The sequence below is a fragment of the Thunnus thynnus genome, chromosome 12 (assembly GCF_963924715.1).
Source record: "Thunnus thynnus chromosome 12, fThuThy2.1, whole genome shotgun sequence".
In the NCBI taxonomy this organism is placed as follows: domain Eukaryota; kingdom Metazoa; phylum Chordata; class Actinopteri; order Scombriformes; family Scombridae; genus Thunnus; species Thunnus thynnus.
Window position 1 is genome coordinate 1,568,524 of NC_089528.1, and position 22,140 is coordinate 1,590,663.

General features: G+C 40.5%; 1 protein-coding gene and 1 long non-coding RNA gene across 2 annotated transcripts; one reads left to right on the forward strand and one right to left on the reverse strand.

Moving 5' to 3' along the window:
* Nucleotides 1–1,526: 1,526 nt before the first annotated feature.
* Nucleotides 1,527–20,194, reverse strand: LOC137193575 (uncharacterized). The gene is made up of 4 exons (XR_010930849.1): nucleotides 19,568–20,194; nucleotides 2,961–3,994; nucleotides 2,209–2,320; nucleotides 1,527–1,991 (listed from the first exon to the last, which is right to left on the reverse strand). It is a non-coding gene; the product is annotated as an uncharacterized lncRNA (long non-coding RNA).
* Nucleotides 8,411–11,293, forward strand: LOC137193474 (disks large-associated protein 1-like). Its single transcript, XM_067604695.1, has one exon. It carries the CDS (start codon nucleotides 8,411–8,413, stop codon nucleotides 9,884–9,886), a length of 1,476 nt encoding a protein of 491 aa, XP_067460796.1. The 3' UTR covers nucleotides 9,887–11,293.
* Nucleotides 20,195–22,140: the final 1,946 nt, after the last annotated feature.

Below are 22,140 nucleotides of genomic sequence, written 5' to 3' on the forward strand. Positions count from 1 at the left end.
TTTGCAAAATAACCTTCAAATAATCTTCAGAAAAGACTCTAAAGAAGAGGTAACAGCATTAATCAGCAAGAACAGAAAATAATATCATCTTTAGATATATTTTTAAAATCAAAACCACTAGCTAGCTGTCAACTGGTAACTGCTACCTGCCACTGTTACCAACATTCCAAATAAGCGGCGGGCCAATGGGAGATTTCGTGTATTAGACAGTCCCTATCGAGGGAGGATCCATTTTTTTATGAACAACTTCTACAGTTTTCAACAAATGAAATAAAAATTGTTGCCGCTTGTACCTCTTGCACATTTTTTGTTCATTAGTAACTTTGTCTAAGTTACTTTTTATGGCAATGAGAGCGGGCACCTATGTTTCGGGTCTGACATGCATGATGTATTTGTACTTATCATCCAATGATGTGCTTGGCAAAGTGCCAGTTTTTAAGTTTTTTTTTTTTTATTTTCAACAGTGTGGGTACTAGATCCCAGAGTTAAAAACCTCAATCCCAGTTTTTACTAAATCAATGAGTGAACTTAAAGATGGCACTAACATTTTACTGTCAATGACGCTAAAATAAAATAGATTTGCATTGCAATCAGACTACAATCATTGTGTTTTCAACGTTTGTCCTTATGTTTGTCGTCCATGACATCTTAAATCTGGGGATTTAAACTCTCATATTCCCTCAAACTTCAGGCTTCCCCAAAAACAGCTAGAGGATAAAATTAACAATCTCCCTACTTCGTTATTCAGCTTGATAACACACAAAAAATGTCTGTAATTTAGATGTAGTCCTCATCCTTACTTTTTATGTGAGAACTTATATCTTCTGTCATAACATTACCGATGTCCTCAAAAGTTTCTTTGTGAGCTTTTCACATAATAAATATATCTGATTTCACAAATCCGAGGTCCATTGTATTGTCTAGGAACTTCACCTGTCAATCATCTGTCAAAATGATGAGCATAACGTCATAAAAAATGAGCCACACACTAGACTACTCTTGTACCCATCTAGGTTTGCCAGCACAAATCACAGAGATTGAGTGCTGTATGCATGTAGTGGAGAAAAATGGTCCTATAATCCCCTTTACAGACACAGGATGGAAAAAAAATGTATTAATTCAGTGTTTCTATGGAGAGACCTTGATACCAGAGAGAATGTTGTCACTGAAGAAGCAGTGCAAAGATTCAGTCTGGAAACCCAGGAACCTCCTGCTATACCAGCTAACACTGGGTATCACCGGGACTGCTACAGCCATTTTACCAACATTACAAAGATAAAACAAGCCCAGAAGAGAAGTGAAAAGGCACTTCTAATTCAAAAAGATATTGCAGAAGACGGTTGGTATCATGCAAAGAATATTAGTGTGAATGTGGATCTTGAACTTCAACTGTGAATATTGATCTGTGAATCTGTAGAGGAAACAAAGAATGGAAATTAGGAGGAGGTCAGAATGATATTTCACTCAATACCTTTTTTGAGAACCAAAGTTTATTGTGTATAACTCTGTTACAGCACAAGCTCGCTATTCCATTCTTGCGTGTTTGAATGCCCTGTGACGTGTGAAGTGTGGGCAGCCCTGCCCCCACTGGCGGGGGCTCTCAGGCTTAAGAGGTTAAAGAGCTCAACTTGAAGAATTGAGAAGGTCATCTATTCAATAAATCACATCACTACATTCTCACCCACCTGATTCTGTCACAAGAGAGAGGCATGTGCACACCTAGCTGCAGTGGACACATGAGATGAAGAGAAGCACAACATAATTAAGCCCCTCACTCATTCACATTTACTTCTTAACTCCAATGTCTGATGAAGTGCTTGGTAATATTAAAACTACAACCATTAAAAACAGCCATGGAAGAGACCTGAACTGTTGGCTCCATTTCATCTCAGATTATCTATTTAATTGACACACAAAAGTAAAATCACAAAATTTACACACCTGCTACTTTTCCCCAGAGGTGCTGGGATGGAATAAGTGATCTATGGGACCTATTTAAGAAAAACATGCAAGCATTACTACCCCTTATTTCTGACACATAACGTACAGGGGCTACCATGCAAGGTCCCAACCTGCCCATCAGTAGACTGGATGACACCTCCGCCAGCTCCAGAGTTAATAATGGAGCTTGTGCATTGCTCATGTAAAAGAACTAATTGTGTTAAGGGTAGATGCACATGCAGACTGCATGAGCTGCCATGTACAAACCTGTGCCAATGTGCAAACTGTGACAATGAGTAATTTGAAGATGTCAAGGGCTACTAGGGCCAGTTTCCAGGGCTTGATCTCTCTATTCAGGCAGTGGTGTGTCTGAGAACTCCTGCAAGAGTAAATAAGACCATATAAAATGTTTATGTACATGTGATTACTTCGTTCCTTTGCATTATGTTCTGTAGGAGTGATCAGTCTGTAATAAAATCAGCCAATTACTTATGCTCAACAAAATTTCACTGTTTAAACTTACCTGGCTAACATATACCACAAATGGCTGTAGTTTGTTATTTTAGATTCTTTTTAGCTGTTGGCTCTATCCAGCTATTTACTTAAAGGTCAAATCAATAAAATCCACAACTGTCAGGAAAAATTAACCAGTGATTAAATGCCAATATTTTTTATGCATTAACATTGCGCATCAGCTTGGTTTATGAGACTAATAGCAGCCATGAGCAGCGATGGTTTATTAGACTACTAGCGTGTGGTAAATTGGCCAAACAATTCAATTCAGGTTATTTCTACTCCATGTAAAATGAATAACGTTATATTAATTCGAGAAAACTAGAGAAACAGATTCAGGTCACTTCAACTTCACACATAAGGTGCAGGATACTAGCTAGCGAGCGCTAACAATTATTTATAAGAGCTAACTACCTTTACACTTACAAAAGGTCACCATACGTTTGAACAAAATGTACAACAAACAAGTTGCATTGCTAGTATTTTCCAATAATATTAATACTTACCTCACACGTAGAAGAGTGCTTAAGAGTCGTTATCCGTTGTGTCTACCAGCTGATTCCTGAGTTAAACAGCTGTGCTCAGTGTAGCTAAATCCGATAGGTTAATGACCCATCATGAAGATAACAGAAGAGTTGTTTTGTGAAGACAAGAAGAGAAATTAAGGGGTCCTTGTTGGTGATATTCTCTCTCTCTCTCTCTCTCCATGAACTGGTGTGATGGTGGCGTGACTGACGTTTGCAGTGGCCTCTCCTAGTTCTGACTTTGCAGTGTCTTTGTCCATGTCTATGGCTACATCTATATCATCGTGTGGAGTGCAAGGGAAATATGTCTATGCTTGTCAATTTCTTTTGGACATTTGTAACAAGCACTTTTGCTACGAGAAATATTGGCTGGGAGAGCTAAATCAGCTGAGCACGCTTGTCTGTTACACCCAGTGGACCCAGTGGAGACTATGGCCTTGCCTGGAGCTGCGCCAGAGAGGAAACATTGAAAGCGGTGCAACAGGACATGGAAGCGGGGCAAGCGTGGAGAAGTACAAGTGTTATAGTTACTCAGTCTAGGACCCGAAATGCAGGACACAGACTCAGACAGGAGTGGTTTAGAAAAGGATTTATTGCAGGAGGAGCAGGGCAGATGAAGGGTTCTGTGTAGTCTGCAGGTTGGAGAATGAGGTTCTCAGCAAAGCTGGGCAGGCGATAAGTGGAGGATCCAAAACCAGAGGTAGATGACAAGGATGAAGCTGTTTGTGGGAGGCAATGGTGGCAGACTGGATTGGTAACCTGGTGCACAGAGAGACTCAGAATAAGAAAATGAAAACTAGTACGAAGCTCAATAAACTACAACTTGGCCTGACGTTGATACCGTGTAGTAGACTGAATGATCTGACTGAATGAGTCTTGACGGATGAGCCCAGGTTTTATGCTGCAGTGGCTTGTTAAGTTGATTAGATAATCAGCTGCAGGTGCACTGGTTGAAAGTGGGAGAGGGAAACCAGGATGCCATGCCCAGCATACACACAAACACAGAGAGAGACAAACTGGGGAAAAAACCAAACACAAAAGGGAGAGGAAAAACAGAGGAGAACACAGAGAATATGGGGGATCCAATCCACTCATAACAACAAGCTAGGCTTTCTGTTAACCCATAAAAACCGGCAGTTCCAACAATCATGTTGCCTAATGTTCTCTGGACAGCAAAATGGATTATATAACTCCCCCATCAGTGCTGATCACTCATTGACATGCAAGAGCTGTCTACATCAAACTGAGACGTACTTTTCTCTCTAAATGCACTTTAATGTACTGCTAACTGCTCATTCTTTTTTTTGTTTTGTTTTTTCTCTTGGGATTTATATGTTTTTTTCATTTTTTTAAAGGGGATTTTTAGATATACAGTATATATATCCTTTCTGTTGTTGTTGCACTGCTGTGGGCTGGAAAGTACAGCATGTTGGCTTTTTTGTAAGCAAATACACAAGAAAATTACAATAAAATTAATCTTGAATCTTGAATGTTTACCAGCGATGAGAGAGCCACATAACACAGATATGAATTTGGAAAAATGACAATTATTGATTTCCGTCTTCCACAAGCAGCCAAAATGTGTCAGTTAAGCTGTTAGCTGAGCAGTTTTGTCGGTCAGCTCAGATTCACTCGTCTCTGTGTTGAGATTTTTCAGCATTTGTTTGCCCTGTGTTTACCGTCTCAAATCTTTCCGTCACTGCTCTGATGCTCACTTTTTTTCTGACTGCTGAGCTCAAAATTCCAGAGCTGGAAAGCGTGTTGTGTTAACCAGCAACCATGAGTTGTGATGTCAGCTGCAACTATCTGCATATTAAAAATTGTTTTTAATACGGTTGTTTTAACCTTAACTCTGGGGTGCCATGGCACACACCTTGGGCCTTACCTCGCAAAAAGTGATTCAAAAATGAATGATGTCTGTTGGCAGCAGTTTCTTTGACTTGGGACATGCCACGTTTGTTGACAAAATTGGATGAGAAATTGAGAATTTTAATACCAGATGCAAATGCAAAGATCCATGGATTGGATGTCATTATCTACATAATTTATCCAGATACAGATCACATGTTAATACCAGGTGTAGAAGAGCCTTATTATAGTGTGCTAATATTCATAAAGTGAAGGACCAAACATCTGCAGGTGTGTGTGTGTGTGTGTGTGTGTGTGTGTGTGTGTGTGTGTGTGTGTGTGTGTGTGTGTATCCAGGAGGGTGCTACAGCCATCAATAATCAATTGGTCATAATGTCTTAAGCACTTAAGCATCTAAGGACTGGTTTCACAGATGAGGTATATTAACACATATGTTTTAAAAGAGACTTCCATGCAGAGGAACTTATTAGTCCATAGTGTCAATTAGACAGCCTTATGTGATTGAAAATATCCTAGAAATGTCCTGGAAAATTATTTCTTGAAAAGATAGGGAACCCTGACAGAACCATTAAGCCTCCCCCAAGCAATGACTTGTTCTTTGTTAACAATCAAGCCAATCAGAGGCTTAAATCTTGAGACTGAAGATAAGACTTAAAAGGTTAACAGGGTTAACAGGGTTAACCAATTAGGACCACTGTCAGTGAGACTTAAGTTCATAAAGTCATTAGACTTGCCCCAGGAAACAGCTTGTTCCTGGTTAAAGACTGACCCAATCAGAGCCTCTGTGGGCAGGACTAAAGTTGGCACACAGATCAGGACATCTTGGGCAAACAACAGTTTCATCTCATTAGCGCTCATGGCGTATTAAACTGTTTGTAATTGTAGTATAAATATGAATACATCATGCTCACTATCTAATTCTTTTCACAGAAAGCTGAGTTTGTCTTATGGTATTAGCAGACATTCTCAGGCACTGTACCTGCTAGTAAAGTTGAAACACCTCGTCATTCAAGCTACAGTATTTTACATTCAACTACTACCCCTCACATGAGGCTTTTACTATATCTGAGACCCAAGCAGATTCTGAATGCTCATAAAGTAAGTGTTTTTGCTTTGTGCTATGCAGAATTCAGCTCAAGCAAGCAAGTTAGAATAAGAAAATGAAGAAGAAAGTATTATTAAACTGGTTCCAGGTTCAGATAGTGGGCCCGCACACACAAAGCTCAAGAGAATATGGCACTTGGAAATTCATCACTCAGCATTTAACAAAAATCAGCCTGGCTCTTAAACAGAACAGGCTTTTGAAAGTGCTCCTGTTTTCTATCTGGAAATAAATACCAGAATTTTCAAGCTGTGCAGGTTGTGCAGCTGTGTCCATTCCAAAAGGCAGTCTTAGCCTGCCTGCAGTTTGAATGCCAGGTTGAATACCTTTCTGTGTGGAGTTTGCTCTCCCTGTACATGTGTGGGTTCACTCTGGGAGTTGTGGATATCTCCCACAGTCCAAAGAGATGCAGGTTAGGTGAACTAGGGAATCTGATTTGCCAGTATATGTTTTTCTGTCTATTACCCCATTCAGACTGACCCAGTGACATACGTTAAACCTGTTATTGGTCTATCTGTATGGGTCAGCCTGCATCAGAGGCTGCCCAGCTTTCATGACCTGGTGTTGCTACCAAGAATGGAAATAAATTCAATGATACCGATGTTTAAATGTCATTAAACAGACTTGCTGAAAAAAAGTGAGAGAGAGAGAGTGGGAGGAGAGAGAAAAATAGAAAGCACATGCGTGGGCGATGAAGAGAAAGGGAAAGCCTGCATATGGACAGACAAAGGAAGTGAAACTGAAATGTAACTTTTATATTTTCATTATTCAATGTAATTTGGTGTGTTCTCATGTTTGTCAGTAAAGCGTATGAACTTCACAGCAGACTGCAGTCTCTGCTTACAGCAAGAAGCAGGGTGTCAGCTGTCTCATGAATGGGTCCAATGTGGATCCAACACACGTTGAGCAGACCTGCGTCATATACACGTCTGCTGTCTGAAAGAGGTGATATGTGATATGTGTCACAGATGTGTAATAGACTTTTTATTCTGTTGTATTCTGGGATAGGCACTAGGGGTGTGCCTAAATACAAATACATTGTTCGGTAAAGCAGTGGGTTTTTTAGTTGTTGTTGAGACAAATATTTGTCTCATACAAAAATTTTTATTTATTTTATTATATTTTAAATTATTTGTTTTCAGGAAGAAAAAGAAACCATGTCAAAAAACAGTGCACAGTTCAGTTACATCGCTATCTCAGTCTCTCTCCTCTGCTCCGCTGTTACATCTCTCAGCAGGTCTCAACGAGGGGAGTCACATCCACCTGCTACATGACACCAACTATGTCATGCTAGCTTGTTAACTTGTTTAGGCTAAATTTTGGTGAGGGAAAAACTGGCATGGCCATTTTCGAAGGGGTCCCTTGGCCTCTCACCTTCAAATATCTAAATGAAAATGGGTTCTCTGGCAAAAACCATGCAGTTTTTTGCAGGCAGTACATTTTTGCCTATTCTCAAAATGGTGTATTTGAATATTTCTGCATACTGGGATCACCAAACAGTCTTGGAATTGCATAAATTTGGTATGACTGGAAAGCTGAAACCAATTGTATTCATGTGTGATGATGTTAGTCCCTGTAGTAGCCATTTCATTGTAGTGAGACCATTTTTTGAAACTTGACCTTACTGTGTAGAATGACCTATTGTGACCTCTAGGATAATCACAGCCTCATGAAACGTTACAACCACAAACTAGAGATCAAGGGCATTCAGAGAGGGTGTATGGCTTTCCTAGGTATATTGACAATAAGGGAACAATTTCCAGAACAGAAGTGCTCGCCATCTGATCGCCGAAAAATTCTTACAGAAATCTCCAAATGTCAAAAGTGTTTGATACCAAATCACAGAATGAATTTGTCTATGGTGTTCCTCAAGGTCTTGGTGTCTTAATGTGGTATTTTGGAAGGATTTTTGATCATTTTATATTAATTCTCTGGTCAAAAATGGTTACATTTTGCACCAAATCTGTGTAACAAATGGTACCAACCCAAGTGTTACTGCAACAACTTATGAGACATAATTGAGCATGGGAATGGCCATCATACACTTCCATCATAATGTTCTAAGCCCTTATACACTCTTTCAAACTTTCAAAATTAGAATAATTAATCTTGAGATTCCTAGCTTTCAGATGATGTATATCACTTCTATGTGGCATATACTATTGACCTGCTATCTCCCCCTAAACATCCCCTGTGCCCCCCAAAAACGGGTCTATGGTTGGGGGCAGGAGTGGAAGAGGTTATAGTTGGGTCTACATCATTCCAGTGATAAATTGTTTGTTGCTGGACTTGTTGCCTCGCATTAACTCTCTGTCTTATTGCTTCTCTCCCTTCCTGTCTTCCAGAGTGTGCAGCTCTCCTCTCAGGGAAAGTCTTCTGCAGCCCTTCTGTGACCACGGGCCTGCCTGGCATCTCTCATCCATAACATTCCTCTTTCCATCCACCCATCCTTCCCCCTGTCATGAAGGGCCTTTCTGGTAGTCGGAGCCACCATCATGTGGTCTCCTATGAACCATCATATGATCCACTGGGTCACCATGGTGACCGCAAGCCATACTTAATTAGTCAGATGGACATGCCAGTGCCTATTGCCATGCCACATCCAGCTGAGCTGTCCTACTACAATGCTCAGCGTACCTCGTACCCCTCTGACAGCAACAGCATCGTCCCATATGGAACCTTCCCAAGGAGGTGCCATTCCACCTCCTCATCTCACCATCCTGAGGTAAAGGATGAGTGTATGGCCATGGTACCATATGTAGGAGGAGGGGGAGGGGGAGGAGGAGGAGGTGGAGGAGGCTATGGAGGTAAAACGCCCACCCGGGTACCAGCAAACTTTGCGGACCCGTTTGAGCGTCAGCCGTCATTTTCCAGAGATGGCTACCATACACTGCAATACAAACGAGGAGTGCTGGCCCACAGTGGGGGTATGGGGGCCAACAACAACAATGACAGCCCAGGGAGGATTCGTCATCTGGTCCACTCAGTCCAGAAACTTTTCACCAAGTCACATTCATTGGAGGGGCCACACCACACACAGTCCTCCAAGGGGGCCAATAATGGGAGCGTTAATGGTGGTGTTGGTGGTGGAGGAGGTGGTGGTGGTGGTTCAAGGGCCAGCCCAGAAGGTGAAACTCCACCAGTGGGAGTGCGCCACCGGAAGCGCAGCAAGAGCCGCGAGCGCTGTCGATCAGCGGAGCCCAAGCATCGAAGCCACCACCACCACCACCACCAGCTCCACGGCTCAGCATCTGCACCGGGCTCCGGATATTGGAGCTCAGATGACAACCTGGAACGGGAGCTGTGTCTCTACCACCCTCACCACCACCAACCTCCACCCTCACCCTCACCCTCCATTTCCCCCTCGCCCATTGCCATGACAATGGGCCGATACCCCGGCAACAACCCTGATAAGTTCCCCCAGACTCCCCTCCCCAGTCTCTCCTCCTCACAGTCCCAACAGTACTTCATAATGGACCCTTACGGTACACTCAATGAGCACACACACACCCATGCACACCATGGTCACTCACACCACCATTCTGCACTCAAAGTCTCCCGGAGCAACAACGATGTGAAGTATGCAGCGTCATCAGCATGTGTGCCAGTTAGTGGTAGCAGCAATAACAGCGGTGGCGGTATCGGTGGAGGAAGTGGCCCCTTGCTGCCACTTGGTCTTGTGGACGGGCCCCTTGTGAAGAAAGGGGCATGGTCATCGAGCCTAACGGTGAGCAGGGCCCGAGAGGTCTACACCAACAACAGCAGCCACAACCAGCTACGAGCCAGCGCAGGATCCGGTAACCTAAACCTAGATAGAGCTCTAGTCAAATCTAAGGGCAGTCAGCAACAGGAGCACTCTTGCCATTTCTTACAGGTAAATAATTCCTCCTCGATTCCCATCCAAAACCAGTCGATTCACCCTTCTCCCCTCTGTTGACTCCCTTTTCTCCACGACTCACTTTCCTCACCAATGTTTCCTCTAAGCCAGTGGTGTTAAATCTTGTGTGCGACTGCAGGTCTCAAAACCTATCAAACACTACATCACCTGTCACTAAAAACAGCTTCAGTTAGAAAAGGGCAAACCAATCAGTGGAATACATCACTGAACTGGTCGAGTGGTCATTCTAAATATATGGAGAATTCAGCCACTAGTTCTAGGATGTGCACATTTGCTGTCTTGTCTTATTCATTAGTTATATCTAATTCACTACCTATTGAACTAGAAACTCCACTAAGACTGCACTTCTATCAGTCAATGAGCAGAGTAAACAAAGATGTTCTTAGCTTGTATAATGTATTCTGGGAATGTTCAAGAGAGCTTAACATTCAATGTACTGGAACAATTATTTGCTATTGGAAAAATCAATACCTCCTAAACTAGGGATAACACCTATTAAGTTATGTTGAAAGCTCAAAGTGGAAGGCACTAACCAAACTAGTTGACTAGTTGAATGTAACGAGGCCCAAACTACAAGAATGCAGTGTTAAAAGAAACCAGAACAAGCTTACAAATTTACTTATATTAAGCTTGAAGAGGTGGTTCTAAGTTAAAACCTGCACAAAAACCCTGAAAAATGTAACCTAAATAATTGGTATCTTAGCCTATGCATATGGACCAGTCTGCAGGGTGGATGCAGACTGGTCTCAGTGTCCAAGGCTTGAATTCCTGCCAGAGTGCACCTCCTCATGGCTCTGTGTGCACCAAAACAGTATTGTCTTTTCCAAATCATAGTAGACATAGTCAATAGTCAGTGAACTAAAAAAGTATATGTTTATGTATAGTAAATTTATGGGGGTACTCCCTGATTTAATGCTATTTTCATTTTTTTCTACATCAGCAATTTCAGTAAATACAACTTTGCATAACAACCCTGCCAGGGCCAGTGGATCTTTATCCCAGTTTGATAAAGCCTCAGGATCTTTTTTAGGATCTTTTTTTAACTGGTCCTGACTTTGCTGTAGTGTTTGATTGAACAGACAACTGCAGATTTACATGACTGGAAACCATGAATGGATATCACTGGCTAAGGCTGGGGACACAGTCAAGCTGGTGGTGTGAGGGCTTTAGGGCAGATTCAATCTCAACCAAAACTATCAACTTGCAGACTGATTTGACCCATCCTGATAATATTACCAGCATGTTTAAACAATCTGCAGGGTCCTAAACAATTCCTGATATATCTGTGCGTGGCATTACAAATCACCAATGGATCCTTGGATCTTAGAAATTAAAATTGCATGAAGATAACATGTTTTGTGTAATGAGCATATTGTTGGATGACATGAGTTAGTGCAAGTAAACAAGCCATATAAATAAGAGGAGGACATTTAGATGACATACTGCAATGCACCCTCCGTTTTCCCCTGTTGGACAGATAGCTAATCAACTGTGTTGTGACCAAACCTTGATCAAAAATCTGTGAGAAGCCTTAAATCTACTGTTGAAAAGTTGTCAACTAGCCAACTCAACTGCCCTTTTCAGATGGGTGTTGTTTGCAGCCAGCCACCCATTGATATTCTCTAGAATAGATGTTTGACAGAGGTCAATTTCCAGTTCTTGCACCATTTCACTAACAGCTAGGGCTGTCCTGAATACCTTTTTTTGTGCTTTGAAGCTTCAGCAATTAGTCAAATTTATTCTAAGCTTTGCTATGGGGGAGCAGCGGCGGTTGTGGTCTGATAGGAGCAAGGGGTGAGGAGTGCGAGGGAGAGATGACAGAGGCAGCGGGAAAGAGCGAGTCTCACGGTGCAGGTGCCTCCTCTCTGCCTGCCGGTGTTTTGTGTTCTGCGTCCAGCTTGAGCTGAAGTTGCTGCTGCTTCTTCTGGCGAGTCCCCGTGCCACGCGCCTGCTACCCTGTTTTCCCCAGTGTGTTGCTGCTTACAACTGTCTCACTCTCTGTCTGTCTGGGAGAGAGAGACAGCAGCCTGCTTCCCCACCAGAAGAAGCATCTTCAGCGCGAGCCGACAAGCGACGCCGAGGTGGCCAGCAGGGCAGAGAGACTTGACCTCTACTTCTGCCTGCGTTGTCTCTCCTTCTGTCTCTTCACCCATTTTCCTATAAGACTGCCACAGCCAGGAAAAATATACTGATTTTAATGTTCAAATACCACGGCAACAAATGAAGCTTTGAAGCTTCAGGTACAGCCCTACTAACAGCAATGACCTGTGGGGAAGGCAGGCAATCTTTTAGATGAAAATTCTGTTAGGCTTGGGTTTGGAGTTCAGTGACTCTTTCATTTGCACTCTACCTAAATCTACCAATTGTAGCTACCATCAGTAATAGTTGCTTCTATTTGTTTTGCTAAATTAGCCTATGGGCTAGTCAGCTTGCTACCATTTTTGACTCGACCCTAATCAGAGTTCTTTAATATTGAATATACAGGGTTAGGCATGGCGTCTGTTCATCACAATCATTAATCAGGCCAAGAGACAAATCAAAGGAAGACACTAAAACAGATTGTACACAGTTAATGCTTCTTCCTTGGTTGGAGTGTCTTGTAGTATTTAGATAGCAATAGCTACTAAGCGTACTGGAAAACAATTTACATTGTGGCAGAGCAAGAACTGAACAAAATCTCAAAGCATCCTGGAATTGTTTTTTAACTAGGCTACCTTACATTACTGTAAGCTAGCTTTGGCTAATATTAGTCTAATGGTAATTTATTAACTGTGCCATATGTGTTCAGAGTCAGGAAGTATTAAATGAGTTGTAGTGTGTCCACAGCCTTAGAGGAAACGTTGCTCCCTACCACCAGTCTATTACTCCCAAATTCCCCACTCCCTCTTCTCCACCACTCCTCCCCTCCTGCCTCTCCTCCACTCACCCAACTCACCCCCACGCTTCTTATCCACCCAACCCCCTGCCACCCACTTCCACCTCCTTTACTTCCTCTTGGTTTGGAGAGCCTCCCTCTTTCTTCTCCTCTTCCTCCTCTTTCGTCCTTTTGAGTTGAAGAGAGAAGTAAGTGCAGAGCCAGTAGCAGCCTTACTCTCTGAATGCTAGGTAATGACATGAACGACATCCTTTCCTGCTTGTAGACCTCATTTTTAATTTAGTAGCGCTTCCTGTTCTGCCTTTCTACCAGTTATCTTACCTTTCCTCACTGTTTTTGTCTTGATTTCTTCTTGTTATGCTGTGCTGTGATATGCTGTGCTGTTCTTCGAAGTGCTGTGTTGAGCTAAGTGTTGGGGAGTTGTTAAACTACATGTAGGTAGTAGAAGAGTTTGAAGGTAGTTAGATTGAGAGTACACATAACAGTGATGACATGACTTTTAAGGAAATAGGACTTAAAGAACCATACCAGTGGTTTTGCAAGTTTAAAGCCAAACTAGTGCAGTTCAAAAGGTGCCTGTTTGGAACAGGCTGACTGCTTGGCCTCCGGTATTGCTGTTTCAACACAATGAGTATATATACCAACAACATGAAAGGAACTAACATTCTATTACACACAGATGTTAAGTGCTGTAATAGCGAAATTTTAAAAATAAAATACATAAGAGAGAGCTTTTGAAAATGTGCTTCCCAAGATAAAGTAGATCAATCATATTGGGCTCTTAGATCATTAATTTTCTGTGGCTTCAGTTCTGATCATTTGAGTGGGTATATTTGCTCAAAAGACTTGTGCTTTTTTGAGACATACTGGTTTTGAACTGCCCGTGGAAGTAGCATAGGAGTCTGTCCATTCTTGATTAAAAGCTCCTAGGAGTATTTTTAATTTTGAGAGGTCATTGAGCTCTTTGAAATGTGATATGACAGAGTTGAACTTGTTAAAGTAAATATTCCTTATTTCACTGAATGTCTCACATTGCAGCAGGAAGTAGTCTAGTAGTCTCTCTCTCTCTTGCTCTCTCTCTCTCTCGCGCACGCGCATGCATGCACACGCTCCTCAGCTGCCATGCTTGAAACACAGCATTCACACATGAGGGAAAAACTATTTACTGCTGCATTTATTGGATGTGATTAATGAATGAAAAGGAGAAATGCAGAGGAGGAAACAGAAACTAAGAGTGTCTGTCTCCACAGACACCTGTTGAATGTTTGATGTTTGTTTATTTGTGCTTTAGAATGTAACTGTCATGAAACAATCAGAAAATAACGTATTTTCATTCACAGGCTTTCTCTCTCTCAGAGAAAGCTTTCCATCGCTGTCTCCCTGTTGCTCGCTCCTGCTCTCAGCTCGCTCGCCCTCTCTCTCTCTTTTTCTCTTGTCTTTTTTAAAATGAGTCAGGAAGCTGACAACAAAGCTATCATGTTATCAAAGGAAGAGAGATGTCCTCCCTCTTCTCTCATGGAAGGGTTGGACAGCTCTGATCATGACATAGAGTCTCAGAGTCCTTAAATCCTGCCCCACATCAGCGGCTTGCTGATTGCTTGTTTATTCAAAGTTTATTAATATTAATGTGTCGCATGTCCAAATTGCACCAAATCGACACTGCACTTCCTTGGGTTCCCAGCAATGCACCCGTGAAGTGTAAAGTAGGTGGTTTTCAAGCTATACAAAGGGTGAACATACATACAGTACATACATGTATACAGACAGATAGATAGACAGAGATTCCCTCATTTAGTAGAGATAACTAATATCTGCTTACACCTTCCATTAGTGCCAGTCATATACAGACATCTTTTAGCTTTTGTAATCTTCAGAATATTCTAAATGTTCGAAACAAAATGTTCAGGTGATACACCTTCCTTAAACTTCACTGCTTCACTCACCAAAACAAACATCCACAGCACAGTAATGATTATGCTTGTAAAACAATCTTTTATCCAGGGACAAATTTCCATGGCAGCATCCCACCTAACAGTAGTTCTGATTGGACAGACTCCGCCATTTGAAGCAAACCACATTTCTCACCAAAACATTGTCAAACTCCTCTAACAGCTATTCCAAAATGTCCCATTCATGGCAGCAAAACATTCTTTTGTGGATTGATAGTTTGTCATGTGTTACAACTCCACCACCAGGTGCTGTCTGTCCATTCCAGAGTCCGGCATTCTGGTTAATCCAATGATGTAGGAGCAGTTTTCCCTCTTCTTGACCTTTTCCTGTCTTGCTCTGCTAGCCTCAGCACAGTTTCCTCCTCACTATACTCTGACTCAAACTGATAGGGAACAGTCATTCTATAGAAAGTGTTTTCATCTTCTTGTCAGAGCTACATGTCATCATATTCATTGCCTGACATTTTCTTGTGAAAGTGTCACTGCTTTGAAGAGTGAACTACTTTCTGTTTACTAACTAGTATGTTTACTAACCCTGTTGAGTTTCCAAACATCATAGCTTATGAATGCAATGCTATGTGGCAGCTGAATGAAGATGCTCTGTGGTCAAACCTTTTTTCAGCACCTGAATGCATCAACTGGAAAGATTTTCAGATCACTGCACCATTTTCACACTATTAAAATTAAGTAACTTAAAAAAAAAGTCAGTGTGGACATGTGTTCCATTATGATGCATTTGTTATGTTGAGAAAGTTTCAATTCTGTGCAAGTTGATTTTGATAGCATACTAAAACTGAAATTAAACCAATGGGAAAAACTAATTTTAAAAGTACAGCACCACTTGCATTAATTTAAAATGGCTGTCAGTGATGTAAGTTTCAAGCACAAAGGATTTATTGTTGGACTGATTGTTTGAAACCACTGGAATGGTCCTTTAAGTAAAGAAGGAAGGCAATACCAACAATGCTGAACAGGGGTTTCTGATAGCGACTTCCACTTTAGATCTGTTGGAATCTGTTGTAGGTATACAAAATACCTGGCTTCTCATGTTCAGACAACACTGACTGTCATTCATTGAAATGGCAAACCTCACAAACTGCAGATTATGTCAGCTGTAACTAATTAACACTAATTCCATGAGTGACTTGCCTAATGGCCAAAAGGTAATGATGTCTAGCTAATGTGCTATCAGGAACCCAGTGTCTGTAATGGGCCAAAGATTGTTTGTTAGAGAAAGAAAATCACTCTCTACCATGCCTCTACAATCACGAGTGGACTGCTTTTTTGTAGTTCAACATGACAGTGTTCAGACATACATCATCATTCATCAATACAGTATGATAAAAAATAATTCAAGCACAATCTTAATAGTTCTTACTGCCTCTATTTGGATCAGATAGTTTGAGGAAAAAAAGGTGTGCAAAAGTAAAAAGGTGTGCAGCTACAGCTGTTCTGTCAATGCATCAGATTTAACCAACATTTCATGTCATATTTCTCATTTTCAGGTTAACATTTATTTGGCTTCTCCTCAAAACTGTAGTGTTTCTACCTTTCTTCCTCCTACCTAAAAGTCTTTTTTAAAACTTACAGTAACTTAGAAATACAAATAGAAACTAATTGGTTCAATATGTGATTGGAAATGATTCAGATTGGATATGCAGGTTCAATACTGGATTCAGATTTGATAACATGTATTTTTTTTAACTTTTATTTATTGAGGGAAATTTCACCGAGAGGCAGCCTCTCATTTGCAGGAACACTCTGATCACATTCACACAGTTACACACCTTCACACTTGGAAGCTGCCCAGTACAACCACAGTCTGACTTGCTACCACTGAGCCCACTGAACCCCAAACCAAGGGATGAATGGAAGAACAAAGAAAAGATCTGAAATCTATAGGATTAAATGTAGCTTTCTGGTTCTGGTTTTCCATAATCCACAAATAATCTTTGAGCTACATACAAACCAAATCTGTTTTGGTTGTCACTGCAAATAAATTCTATATCTGGAAAATCATGACAAGTCAAATGCATGATGTATTTCAACTTGTTCCAATGTGTGGTAAGCAGTAGCTCTAAAAAGTAAAAGGCCTCCCCAGCACCTGCTGGTGTTGTGTATTTGTTTTCTGTACTGTCTGTCAGTGCTGGGCGAGATAATATTGTATTTGAATGCTTGTGTCTGTATGTGGTTAGGGATTCTTGTGTGTGAACGTGGTTCAGTTCAGTATAAAGTACATTTCCACAGCACTAATTCCATCAGTTCAACAAGTCAAGTCATGTCGTACTCACCACTCTGCTGCTCTCAGTTTTGAAGTTTTGAAGTCAATGTGAAGTTACTGTTGAAGATGATAAACCTCAACACATCTTGAATAGATTTTACTAGCAGCTCAAAGGACATAATCAAAAAACAGTACAGTGCAAGAGGGAAAAAAAGCAATAGAGTAATCATGACTGTTGTTCTGATGGAATTAGTGCTGTTAAAATGTACATTATAGCAGAGTTAATTCTACCCATCAGTATGTGTTTCACATGGCCTTTATGGCATTATTTATACACTAACTGTTTGAGAATTTGTGACACTAACATAAATATGTTAAGTTCCTTTAAATGAAAAAAACCCTCACCCCCATTAGTTTATCGGTAGTCTCCTCACACAACATAATAATCATAAAGCCTATTTTTGTTGCAGTGTTAATGCTCTACAGTCTATCAGTATGTAATTTCTGACCCCAGCTGTTAGGATAGATCACTAGAAGTGCTGTGTATTTCAGGATCCAGCAGACCTGAGTGGGCAGTAGACAAAGAGGTCATTTTGTGGGTCAGAGTTGTTTCACAGCCACTTTCTGCTCTCTCACTTTCTTCTCTCTCTCTCTCTCTCTCTATCTCCCTCTCTTTGTCTTCTGTCAGTCTCAACACACAGTGGTGTGACTCATTTATTAACTGTGATATGGACATTTATTCAAAAATACTGCAATCATGTCAGAAGTTTGATGGAAAGTGAAAACACAGATTTTGTTTTGGATTTTGAAGATCTTGCATTTCACAAACAACACACATTTACAGTACTAGTAGTGGACATATTCCACCCTCATTACAGATGATGATCTTGTAGGGATTGTTGTTTGAAGAGCAGTTCATTTTATTTTAGTTAACAGCCCTGAAGCACTTTCAGAAGAATGGGAAGTAGAGATCTTGAGTACTTTCAGGTTTTTTTTTTAAACAAAGATGACTCTAAAACACTAATGAACTTCATAAGAATACAAATTCAAAAGCCCAGCATAAAAAAAGTCAACTGAGAAAAAACTACACTTCCCTTTCAAACAATGTAGTCTTCTCTGATCATGGCAAACATCAACTTAAAGCAGCATCAGATCTGCTGTATTAGTCGTGTCAAGACCTGCATTAAAGCTGTCCTCCCTCCCCTTGGCAGGAGTTCAATCTGCAGAGTATCATCTGCAGCATCACAACAGCACGGCTGCTGGCTGCACTGTTACCTGTTCTTTCTAAAACTGCTGCCATCAAAACAGCCAAAGGTTGCCAAGGCTACTACAGGCTGCAATAAAATATAATGTAGATGTTTTAGATTTACTGCATACACAATGTGAGTTGCCAGAAAGTCACATGCACAATGATTTTCTTGTGAAAACTGGAACAGACTGATTGCATCGATTGTATTGTTAAAGCTTGGATATGAAATCTCCAACAAACAGTACTAACGACCATGTCAGCTGTGGAAACCAGTGCTCCACTCTTCCTTAGCCATTACAGTAGCATGAGTGTTGGAGCTGCAGTGGAAGCAAGGCTTGTGCGTGGGTGAGAGGTGCTGCTGATGCTACTGCATCTGGTCCTTTCCCCGCATTCTCTTTTTATAGCCAAACTGCTCATTTGTGTCCCTTTGACGTCACACACACACACACACACACACACACACACACACACACACACACTCACATACATTTAGCCCAGCAGATCTGTTCAGCCTTTATCCCTTGGTGATTCATATATAATTAGTCAGAGTAGCGGTGCAATTCTACTGCTGTCTGTCTCTATTACTGTCTGTCAAATTCTCATACTCTGGCTTCTAGTATGAAGGCAGTTAACACACACAGTGCTGGCATTGCTCCAGCTGGCACTAACACTTACCAAAAAACAAAGGTGTGGCTAATTAAAAGTAATGAGCTGTGGAGTGTTGTATGCACACCAACCATAGACTATAAACTACATATACTAATCTATTGTGTAGCTTCCATGTTTAAAACTGCAGGGAGGTGTGCTGTACCACACAAGGCATCATTTTTAAAGAATTAAGTCAGTGCTGCATAACCATCAGAGTGCTCCTGCATCTTTGCAAGTGTGTGTGCTTGTTTACTGCCTGCAGGTATGTAAACTACCATCATGGAACTTTATCACAGTTACTGTTATTATCAGTAAAGATTTAGTTCAACAGTCAAAACAGATCACAGATTTGTTAAGTTTCTTTCCAAGTTTAAACATTTCCATTTTAGCTTGGACATGCCACCTTCACATATTCAAAAAATGCATTCAGATCCACACATGGGTTGGGGAGTACAAGACACTCACAGATTTTGGGGAGGTCTAGAGGGCAGCATTACTCAGTTGTGTGTAGAAAAATGACAAAGAACAGCTGTTACAATTAACACTATAGCCTGGGACCATAAGCAGCTGATAATATAACAGAGTACATACTTGCTCGTACATTTACTTGCTCAAAAAAGAAGATTAAGTATAAAGGTAGTCTTACTTAAAGGTCCAGTGTGTAGTATTTAGTAACATCTAAAAGAATAGACTTGGTAAAAATTGAATAGATTATTTATAAGTATTTCTTAATTAGTGTCTAATCAGCTGAAAATAATAATTGTTGTGTTTTCGTTACCTTAGAAATAAGCCCTTTATATCTTCATGGGAGCGAGTCCCACTCCACAGTGGCTCCCATGTTGCATTGCCATGTTTCTACAGTAGCATAGAATAGACAAACCTAACACTGGTTCCAGTGAGGGCCTTACGTGTTTTAGATTCAGTGGGCAACTACTGGAAATGCACCGGTTTTAAAACGAAGAAGAAGAACGGACCAAACGTTTTGTATTGTGAGAAGTTTTTGAAACCAAAATCTGATAAATGGAGGATCATCCTTATTTAGAAAATCACAAGAGCGTGACATGTCTCGTCAAAGAAACGAAAACACGAAGAAGCTAAACGAAATCGGGACAAGCAACGGCATAAAACAAGGATAAACCCAGATGGAAATCCCTGATGAGAGAAATGTTTGCAGACTGACGCCGAAGTTTCCTGTTTACTGCTGGACAGGTAAGAGTGTAATGTATATTTATTTTGCCCTGCTGGTAATGGTTCAAAACCTAGATGATGTACAATGTTTATTAGCAGTACATTAGTTTCCCTGAAAAGAAACGCCGCCACGTAACGTTAAATATTAGCACACTCTAGCTTCAGTTTGTGCCTCTCACGGAGCTGGTCGTCTGACAAAAGACAACAGGGAGGTGACATCGTGCTAATAACCCAACAGTTTATTCATTTTCTGTGGCAGTAAGACAACACATTGATTGATAACTAAGATATTTAGCGCGATGGTGATGTGCTAAAGACAGTAAGTTAGAGTAATGAGTTAGTGTGAAAGATAAACTGAGGAGAAGTCTGCTCATCACCGAGTTAATACATCCTGTGAATATATATTTATATTTTTCACAGTGCTCCATGATTTCATTGTTTGCTCCTAATTTGTCATTTAGGAGCACATGTACGCATTGGGGGGCAAAGTTAGTTTATAGTCCAACACAAGTAACGTTTTCCCCATTTCAATGTTGAAAAACACGTAATTGCTACCAGAGTTTTAATTTTACATTTATCAGTCAGACGTAGAATTTTTCTGTTATTTATTTTGGTGTGTTTATCCAGGCCAGCCAAGGCTCCCAGCATCTTAGGACGTAACATAATGTATTACAAGGGTTTGTGACTGTGTCATGTAGCACTTATTTTCTTGATGTTGCTGTTGTTTCTCCAGCTATGAGAGAGGTCTTGTAGCATCGATGCATGGTATTGCCTTTATCTTCATCCTAAAGTGACTGTGTAATAGATCAGGGGTATTTCACCATGTGCCATTGATGGCTGGCAGTACGTTGGTTTTCATTACAACCAAAGACAACAAAAGTTGATTTCACTGAATAGCTACTTGTCTCTGACTGAAAGTGTGTTAATCAATTAAATAATCTGATCTAGTCTGTTGTTGGGATGAAAATCTGCATGGAATAAGGTTGAACAGTTTCTGGTGAGAACATTAGGTAAATAGATAGATAGATAGATAGACAGATAGATGATTTATAATAGTGAGTTCATTCATTTGTGCTGTTTTATTTTTCTCAGGCACTATGGGTTGGCATTATTCACCATGTCTGTGACATTCACACCCGCCATATCAGAAGTATTGCAGACCAAGTCAGGAGAGGTCCAGGTAAGTGATACACATTTGTTTGCCTATGTAGCATATTAACTTATCCTGTAAGTCCTACTCTTGGTTAAATAACACTATTTTCACAACTGAGTAAAAACAACTGTATAAAATGTATGAAATAGTAAATTATCTCTATGTGTAATGGTACTGTCTTCCACAGAAGCAGTTTTCCATGCAGTTGCTGCTCGACACACAGCTCCTGGAGCAGATGAGGATCAGCAGTGCCAGTGAATCATGGGTGTTGTTCCTGCCATGAGAGCATCTTCATCCAGAGCAGTAAATTGAATACCTTTGGTGTGGTTTTGGTCTGACCCTTGTCAGCTATTATATGTGCAGCAATTTGACTGCTGGAAGGTGATCAGATAAGTTTAATCACCCTGCTTTTAGTGTTCAAACAGACTAATGATTTGATAGATTATTCTGTCTTTATCAGTCAACTCTGAAGAACACAGAATAAGCTGTCAAAATGTTTGTTTGAACAGTAAAAGCTGCATGTTTATGTTATCCTTTTATTGTCCAGATTGAAAAGGATGTCCAAAAATGTTTCTGTTAAATAAAATATATTTTTATTACAAATGTCATTATTCTTAGTGTTGTTTTTTATATTTTTATTTTGTGGTTCAAACTAGTGAATGAAAGTTAACATAACCTGAAGTGGCAATGAAAATTAATCCATAACATGTACTACAGTGCCCTGTTCTGAGGATCAGTGGTATTCCAACTTCACTACTGTTTTATGTTGCTTTGTAAATATAAATAATGACAATATAAATTAATTGTGGAAGTGGTAACGACAATATACTGACTGCAGGGAAATACTGTCATTGTATAAGTATATATTAATATGTTTATCATTGCAATTATCACAGCACATCTGATGAATATCTTTTATTTGGTAAACTTGCACATTTAAGTTGAACAAATGTGAATATATAAGCAAAAAGTTAAATAATTATCCAGAAAATATATAAATATAGAAAATG

Excerpts from the sequence above, each read along its gene's own strand:
- LOC137193474 (XM_067604695.1), top strand. The coding sequence starts at position 8,411 with ATGAAGGGCCTTTCTGGTAGTCGGAGCCACCATCATGTGGTCTCCTAT.